General features: G+C 40.3%; 1 protein-coding gene across 3 annotated transcripts in view; it reads right to left on the reverse strand.

Annotated features, from left to right (window-relative positions):
* Window positions 1-9630, reverse strand: part of fnbp1l (formin binding protein 1-like) — a 171205-nt gene extending 161575 nt beyond the window's left edge. The window contains exon 1 of one of the 3 annotated variants that reach the window (XM_048539604.2): window positions 9240-9630. In XM_048539604.2, coding sequence (XP_048395561.1) covers window positions 9240-9263 — 24 coding nt within the window. In that variant the 5' untranslated portion in view covers window positions 9264-9630. The remainder of the gene's footprint in view (window positions 1-9239) is intronic. The other 2 variants (XM_048539602.2, XM_048539603.2) reach the window with 2 other exon arrangements.
* Window positions 9631-9846: the final 216 nt, after the last annotated feature.

A 9846-nucleotide genomic window follows, 5' to 3' on the forward strand; every position in this document is an offset into this window, starting at 1 on the left:
CAAAAGCAGCAGGTTATGGCAATCTCAATTCAACTCCCAGTTGACACAGCCATAACACAGAACTACTCAAATTCCACGCAATTACAGAGGGCACTTCAGACGACCTGAGAAATAGAAACGTTGCACCAATGTAGCAAGGAATACTTCAGAAAGATTGAGCAACAGTTATACAGAGTACAATTCTATTTTGGAAGTAGTGGTTTCAAAACCAATTTTTCAATATTAACTTTACCTCCCATTTAGAAAAAAGGATTTGAAAGCATCCAAAACAAGAAAATGTGAACAGATACTATACCCAACTTTTGAATGTGCTGAATGCAAAAGCACTATTAATTAATCGAAGAAACTGATTTGTAATATTCTGAACAGTGCAAATACTGCATTTTAAAGACAAATTTTAACAATCAAATTATTACATTGTCTAAAATTCAAATCATTCCAGGTTTACTGACATTGCTCTTTTATATCTAAGTTATATAGCTGCTATTTATTTAAACCAACAATGTTGACATACGCAGTTAGTGAATTTCTAATTCCGCATAGTTTTATTAAAGTACAATTTCCAAATTCAGGGCATCTACAAACAAATGCAAGAAATGCATACCATAAAAATATACATGACAGAAACTACAATTAAATTACTTTGAGGTTTAGTCTCTGGTGTTTCAAACAAATGCACTTTCACTGGTTGTTACACTCGCAATTGGGTAATTATATTCACAATGCTAATATTTCTATCATAACAATAATATTAATTTTAATCCAAAAATAAATGAAAATCCTGAAATCACATCTTCCTCACGTTGCTTCAGACTGCCAAAACAGAAACAAACACTGTGTACAAAGATTGCAGGCCAATACCAAAATTGGACAGTTCATTTAGTATGCTTCAGCAGCTAGAAATGTTCTTTTAAATCAAAAAGCATACTTACTCAATGTCGGGTTATAAAGAGGGTACTTGCTTTGTCCCCCTTATTGTTTCTGAAAATTATCACCAGCAATATAATGTGTTAAAAGGTGTGGAGGAAAAGAGGGGTAGAAATTATTGTTGCATTAGGTAGCATGCAGCTGTGTTGCAAAATGTCTAACTTACCACCTTACCATACACGTAGGAGGTTTAAAACTGGAAATATTACAGAGCTGAGATTCACCAAGTCCTTAAGCTCCTTTGCAACTCAAGCTAAAATCTCATTTACTTTACCTACTTACCACAGACAGCATGGCATTCAGAAGCAAATAGGTAACAGGAACAACGCAGCATCTCCCACAGTTTAGAGATAACACCAAAAAAAAAGAGTGGGTAAGATCACCACCACAACTCAGATAAAGCAAACAGTGGTAGAGACCTCTCCTTCCACTGGAGGGGGGATTGAGAGCACCAATTTGCACAGTGCCGAGTAGCCATCTGGCTTTTAATAATATAAAATCCTGTGGCATGCTTTTAATAATTTGATTTTAAATGGCACTTAAAAAAATGTAATACGCTTACCTAAATAGACAGCAGGAAGAAATTTCATTTTACACAAAAGCACTCCTGTGACCTCTCAAATAAGATATCAAGTGTCAAAAAGTCCCAAATGCACAAGCATATAGATTCTCATGAGCAAATCTAGAAGGTTCTGCTCAAATATACAAATTAACACAGTAAGCTATTCAGCCCGTTTAGCCAATTACACAATTCAATAAGATAATGACCGATCTGTTCTGTGCTTTGCATTTGCATTTACCCCTAATTATCTTTGATGCCTTTGTTTACCTATGTCTACTTAATATTTAACGAACATCACCTCCATCACTTCCTGAAGCAAACAGTTCCACAGATGCACAACGCACGAGAGGAAAAAAAAAGTTAAATCTTTGCCTATTATTTTTTTGGAAAAGTCAGTGCCTTTTAGTTCTGGACTTGGCACAAGATGAAACATCCTTTCCACATCCACCTTTATTAGGACCATTCAGGATTCTACACACTAAGTCACACCTTGGTTTTATAAATGCTAGTGTAAACAGGCATAGTCTGTTGCACCTTTCATAAGGCAACCTTGTCAATCCAAATGTTAATCTACTAAACTTCCTCCGAAACACTTCCAACACATTTACATCCTTCCTTAAGTAAGGAAATCAATGTTACACACAATGTTCAGATATAGTATCACCAACAGCCTAGCTTCAAATTAGATCTTGACTTTTATGCTCAATGCATCTCAAATTCTTCTCATGCCTTCCTAATTACTTTCTGCATACTACATTCTTGTGACTCATGCACTAGAATAGGCAGATCCCACTGCACCTCAATTCTGCAATCCTTCTTGGTTTAAAATGCCTTGGAAAATATTTGATTATATTCCAAAAAGAAACAGCAATTTAAAAGTTTAATTTTTAATTTTTTAAAAAAAATTCATTCCTATGATGTGGAAGGTTAGACCAACCCTGTAATACTAAGAGTGCAGTTAAGAGGCTGAAGTACCATGTGGGCCAGACCAAGTCAGGATGGAAGTTTCCCTCCCTTAGGGGCATTAGTTACCCAGATGGGTTTTTGTGACAATCAACAGTGATCATCATTAAGCTCTTCATTTCAGGTTTTCTTTGAGTTCAAATTCGACCATCTGCCATGACAGGATTTGAACCTGGGTCTCCAGAACATTAACCAGATCTCCATATTAATCATCTAGCGGACTCGGATTTCTAACCTTTGCACATCTAAGAGCAGCACAATCACATGCTAGGAAGATGGATACGATTGTGATATTTAAATGCTAACAACATTTGAAAGGATTAGGAAAATGACCACAACCTAAAATATATTGTATGTACTTGCACCCTATTATGTCTCTCAACTGATTCACAAAGCAGAAATCTGTCATTGAAAAAAAACTCAGAACACATACCACAGTTAGATAAATGAATACAAGTCCACTATTGGCAGAGGGAAAAACATGAGGAGAATTCATTCCTGTTTTGAATGCTGTGCTCAGTTAATATAGGAGCAAACTGATAGGCCCTTGCTTTCAAAGGGTCTCTCTGATTATGCAACATAGGCTGACACTTTTAGCTAGTACTGAGCCTATTTTCAATCTTGCAATTGCAGAACCGATAGCCAGAGAAACAAGAGCGGCCAATTAAGCCAAGCTTCCATTCAAAACATGGAAGTTGTCCTAGTGCAAGTAGTGTCTCTGCCTGAGCCAGAGGTCAGGTTTCAAGCTCCATCTGCTCAAAAGATATGTTATAACCTATCCGAACAGGTTGATTTAGAATCTCTATCTACCAAATCGTAAAAGCACTGCAACTGAACAATCACTACTTTTACAAAGCTGTTCAAAACAAAACCTACAATTTGTGTGAAGGCAACATTTTTGTCCATTCCAGTTTCATAATTGTCCCGCTCCTCCTTCTCAAAATGTTCTGCCTCGTACTGGAATTAATTTTTATAAGTGCCAGTTATTTTGTACCTCACCCAAGAGACCATTTCTCGTGCACAATATTAAATGCAAAGAGCTGGCAGGATACTTCTATTACGACTAAATGCAAAACCCACATGTGCACTTTCCACCAACAGTCATTAGCTAATAAGAACAAGAAGCAAGCTACTTTATCCCCACCCCCACGCTCAGGCCTTTGAACTGAACCCAACTGGAGTAATCTTGCAGCCGCCCCAATAGAGATCAGCTAACGCAGAATAGCTTGAGAATCAAGTCAGGGATATACATACACACAGGCATACAATTTAGGAGGAAGAGTATGCCACTTGGTCCCATGCCTGCTCTGCCACAGCTCACAGGTCTACATTCCTGCTGACCACCAATAAAATACAATTCCCTCCCATATCTAGAATCTATGTGCCTGTGGCTAATGGCTGTTTCCACTACCTTTTGATGAGAAGAATTCCAGAAGACTCATACCCCTGAAAAAAATAATTCTCCTAATCACTATCTTAAATGTGACCCTGATTTTTACTACAACTCTTGACTATCCCTCGAGGAACCATCTTTCCACATTCACTCCATTCAGACTCAGTGTCTTAGATGTTTCAAATCATGTCAACTCCTACTCTAAATTCCAGTGGATACAAACCTTGCTTGTCCACTTTTTTTTTTAAAATGAGACAACCCTTCCATTGCATACAATGGCCTAATAAACCACCTCTGCCAATGTGTTTACATTCTTCTTTTAAATAGAGATGAATACTGTACAGCATATTCCAGATTTGATCCAATAAAGCACAACTCCTTAGTTTTGCATTCAATTGCCTTTACCGTAAACACTAACATTATTAGAAAAACTAACAAGTTTTGTGTTTCCATACTAACCTTTTGCAATTAATGCACTAGGTCACCTAGATCCCTCCAATCTTTCAATTTTATATTTGAAAAAATCCTGATACCATGACAGAAGTCAAACTGAGAACATCAAGCATGTTACTTGCTGCTTGAAAGTGTGGAGGTGCAAGTCACTTCGGTGGAAATGATTTGTTTCCATGGTCAGCTTGCATTGCTCACATATCAAAATGTGGGGCATGCCAGCATTCCCTGTAAGTTTTCTTTGTTCTGCATGGACCTATTAGGTAAGCAGCTGAACAGAAAAAACAAACATGCAGGTCTACAAAAATGGCACAAAGGAATGGGACTAGCTGAGCTGTTCTTGCAGCATCCACATGAATACCACGGGCTGAGTAGTCTCCTTTGTTTCCAGTTCTGTAACATACTGGCTTTGCATGCCAGTTCCCAGTATATTTCTTTTGTTTGCAATGCCACCACAAAACTTACTTTACCTTGCAATGATAATCCATCTAGATTCTACTGAAACTGAATGTACTAAACTGGCAAACCCCGTTAAGAATATGTACTTCTCTCTAGCCATCCAGCTTCTGGAATTGGAAGTCATGCAGCAGCAGCATGATAACTGATGCATGCACAGAAAACACAGGCATGCATGATATCAAATGTTAGGGGATACACGAGACAATGCAAAGTGAGTAGGCAGTGAGATCAACTATCAAAGACACTGCAATCAAACGAACAACCATTATGATATACATGTTGGAACCCATGGATCGCACCAAAATTTCATCAGCAGCATATTCCAAACCTACAACCTCTACCACTGAAAAGAATTAAAGCAGAAGGTACATGGAAGTAGAATCATTTGCAAGTTCCCTAATTTACACCATACATTTCCTTCTCTGTCATTCATTCCAAATCTTGGAATTCCCTCTTAAACAACACCATAAGTGAGCAGATCAGGATAACATTCGAGAGAAATCAGGCTGGAGCAGATAATATCGTCCTTGCCAGCAATGCCACATGCCTCAAATAAATTTGGAAAGCTACCATGTTCAGCTATTCACTGACCGCACAAATAATATGTTGAAAAATACTGGAATGAAATTGATAGACCAAATTCCCTGTTTGTGTGATGGAACATTCTATAAATATTGTGTTGCCCCTCCTATTGAAAAACAAAATATGTACAAAGAGTTAATATTTTCCCTCTTTGACGATTCCACAAATGTTCAACTTAAAACCCAACTGTAACTTGATTAATCGTGGTCCATGTATCTGGATATTTCAGGCTTCTCTCCCACATACTGTCTAGAAGTATCATTCCATTACATTAACGGCAGCTATTCAGTCTGTTATTTACCATCAAAATCTAAATCCAGAATCCAAAGTAAGTTTTCTGAAAATGAATTGGGGGGGGGGGGGGAGGAAAAAAAAAGTGTTTGAATCACTCTGCTGCTAGCATCCTAACACTTTCTTAAAGCTGCCCTCATCTACCCTACATTCTGTAAATATTACAAGCTTCACACTCCCCAATGTCTTACCAACACTTGCACTGTCCTCAAGTAGCTAATTTTGTTTAAGGCTGTGCAAGTCCATACAGCAATGAGATAAGCTTAATGGTATCGCCTGTAGAAAATTAATCCAGGTACCCAGGAAATGTTCAGGGGATCCTGAATTCCAACAGAGTAGTGGATTGATTGGCTTGAGATTTTTAAAACTATATTTTTGAGTTTGGCACATAAATTGATTAACTGGAAATATGGTGAAGTAGGAGTGGAGAATAATAGGTGAAAAGTACCACAGGTAATTTGGTGGTGTGGGGGAGAAAAAATTGTTCAGTTAATGTGTAAGAGTGCTTTACGATTTTAAAGAAAACAAAAGACAAAAGAAAACCAACAAGCAAATCTGGAGCTGCGCTCTTGTGGCTAAGTTGCAGCATCCCTATCTTTTAGCCAGGAGGCTGAGCTTCAAGTTCCACCTTCTCTGGAGATGTGTCATCACACACCTGGACTGGTTAATTCAGTATTAAACAAAACACAAACTGGAGAAGATTGGGAGGAGATGGCCTACTGGTATAATCCCTAGACTATTAATCCAGGGAATCAGGTATTGTTCTGGGAACTCAGGTTCAAATGCTGGCAACCATCCAGGCTGGGGTGATGCTAAGTTGATTGGTTCATGACAAGGGCTCTTGTGGCACAAGGGTAGTAACCAGCCACAAGGTCTGGGTTCATACCACAAATTGTTGATTTTTTTTAAAAACGAACTCTAGTGCAGGGAGAACCAGGTACATCTATCCACTTCTACCTCTGCACCCACTGCTAATAATCAACTGTAATGTCTGCGCAACTGACCAAAGTGAGCTCAGCTAACATCACACACTATAATCAACTGGGTCTTGTAAGCACTGCCAAAATGTGAACTCTGCTTACCCACTCAGCCAGTGCTAAATGCTTTAAATTTAATTTGAGAGATTACAGTATTACTGGTAAGGCCAGTAAAGGCAAACCCAGATTGCTGTCAGAAAGATGGTAATGACCTAACATCTTGGAACCACTGCAGTCCAGATGATGAAGGTATACAGTAGGGAGTATCTTTCTCAAATTCAATTCCTTTTGCCCATGCCTGAAACAAAGATTATAATGAAAGTCTGAGGCCAGGCAATCCTAACAGAATGCTGTCATGACACCTTGCTGATGACTGAGAGCAGACTGGTGTAGAATCATTGCCCAGATGGTTTTGTCCCGCTTTCAATGTACAGATCACATGACATGTCCAATCCTGATCAACTATTTTTTAAAATCAGGCAGATTCCAAAGCTGCAAACAGACTGAGATGTGAAAGGAAAAAAGATGTAACACAAACTGTAGCTCAACTGCACAGATTAATTCATGATTCATTGCAAAAAAAAGATGAAGTGAATCATTTTCTTTCTGGGTTTGATTTTAATTTTTTCCCCCCTTCTTGATTAATTTACAGTCTTGCAGCAAACTTGTCTGAAATCTGAACAATCAAGACTAAAGCAAGATAAAAGCAAAGTACCACGAATGCTGGAGATACAAAATAAAAACAAAAAAGTTAAAGAAATTCATTACTTCTGGCAGCATCAATGGACTGAGGGGGGAAAAAAGCTAACATTTCAAGTCTGCTAATGCAATACAAACCAGTAAGATTAGAAATATTCATCAGCATTTACACTTATAGGTAGAATTGATTTTCTGCTCATCAACTTAAGTTTATCCAAAAAATTAAATCAACAGCTGAATGCTGTATTTTAACTTATTCAACTTTTCTGATTGGACAATTCTTCAGCCTATACTCTAACTTACCTTCAACATCAACATAGATTGTTTGTTTCAGTTTATGAGTCTCCTTCCCGAAGCAATTTAGCCATGCTCTGAAGGAAGTATGACTGAACGTAAGTTCTCTTGTAATGTATGGCATGTCGGAAGAAAGCAAATGAAATTTTCACCTATTTCACTCATAATAATGGGTTATTTTAGTTCTCTTACGCATTTCTCTTCCCTATTCGGATTCACAATGCCTCAACACTTTTAAATTGTATTTTAACACTCCGATCCCGACTTCCTGAAATCGTCCTGTTCTCCCAAATGTGGGATATTTTGAGGACGTGGAGGGGCAGACATTTTAAAATTAGCGAGTTTGTCAACATCCACAGGTATACAATGAAAATGAACAAATAGATATTCTGAACTTAATTCAGAAAGCACAAGTGATTTGTTCACTTGCTGTACTAGAACTTACGTAAAGTAGTTAAACGGCCACAATTCTCACATTACAGCTAAAGGGGAAAATAGTCGCTCGTAACAACTCGGTTGAGGTGCGATTTAAATTTTTCACCAAAATTAAGACAGTTGCCGATGTTTTCCAAAACAAAACATGCAAAGGATGTAAAAATACCAAGTGGCTCTCTGTTGTTTTTGTGCGTTTATTTGTACAAACATAAACGTACAACCCACCCGGCACGATCGAACAAGCGACCGTTTTGGAAGCTGCAAATCAGATCGAGTTCAAGGGAATCCATTAAGAGACGTGTGGTGCAGGTATAATGCACAGGTATCGCTTTATGGTAGCGTTATGGAGTCTGCCCTCAAACCCGTACTGCTGAGGAGGAGGGTGGGGTTGGAAGAAAAGAGAGTGACAGGGAGTGTTGTGTGACAGAAATCCTTCAAACTGATCTGGATCTGTCGTTCACCTCAATCTCTCAATACATTCGAAGATCAGAGAGTGAGAGAAACAGATAGAGTGTAGTGGGGGGGGGGGGGGGGGGAATGGTGAAGAAAGGAGCTGACAGGCCCACTGAGACCTCTATCTCTGTCTGTCTCTTCCCCCACAGCCACGTACCGAGTGCATTGTTCCAACAGTAAACGAGGGCTCGACCTGCCAGTAACCAACACCGACACAATAAAAGAAACCAGAGAGAGGGGACTGGCTGCCAGCCGACTCCCCCGCCTCAGAACTACCACTCATGATCAGATAGGTCCTCCCCGTTGTGAAGGTGGCGAGGAGAGACAATAAAAATAAAACTGTTCAACTTTTTCTCGCAGGTGTGAGCGACGCTTTCGGGTAGCTCGTTTTTAAAGTAATAGACGGCACACACCGAGCTGCCCGAGACGGAAACACAAACAAAACAAACACACACCTCCTCCTCCTCCACCTTCCCCTAAAAACCCCTTGCCAACCGGGGCCGTTGGAAAACCAACAGAACCTTCGCTGGCTTCCCCCATCCCGGGGCTGTCAGCCGCCGCCGGGTGAGGCGAAGGTGGCGGGGGGGGGGGCGGTGGGCTAAGAGAGAAAAGGTGGCCGTCGCCCAGCCCCTGCCAACCAGCCGGCGGCGCTCAGCCCTTCGCAAACCGTCACCGACAGTGACAACAACAAAAATACTAAATCACCATCAGAACTAAAAAAAAGGCGGGTGTTAAAAACAAAATCCTCACTCACCCAAAGCTCCGTCCCCCAGTGCATGGCTGCCGGCTTGCTCCTTTTATCCTGACTTTGTCTCGCTTTTTCTCTCCCTGACTCGATGTGCGCGTTGTTCTTTTCAAAGCCGCCCCCTTCAGCCTCAGCAGCAGCTGCCTCCTGGCTCCTCGTCCTTCTCTCCAGGCGAACGCCTCATTCAGGTTCGCGGTGGAAGCCGGGATACTGGAGGACTCGCCTGGGCTGAGATTGGAGACGGAGACACTCGCCCGCGATCGATCCCTCGCCAACTGAGCAGGAGGCGGCACCGATCTGCACTCAGGGCTGGGTTACCAGCATTCGTTTACTCTGCACACACAAGTGATTCAGACGGTCTGGGCCAGGGATGTGATTGCAAAAGCGGCAGCCAACCACACAAAAAAAACATACGTCCCACTACATTTTTCACCCAGCTATGCGCAAAAAAAAGAAAAACACCACTTTTTTTTGCAGGAGCACATATGTTAAGTGAGTCTTTGTTCTTACGCAGAGTGTTGCACACGACGGCATAATGCAACAAAATACGTTGCAAACCTGTCACTACTTATCCCGACACAGTGCTGTTTCAAAACTGGTTCGCAAATAAATACAA

The sequence above is a fragment of the Stegostoma tigrinum genome, chromosome 8 (genome assembly GCF_030684315.1).
Source record: "Stegostoma tigrinum isolate sSteTig4 chromosome 8, sSteTig4.hap1, whole genome shotgun sequence".
NCBI lineage: Eukaryota > Metazoa > Chordata > Chondrichthyes > Orectolobiformes > Stegostomatidae > Stegostoma > Stegostoma tigrinum.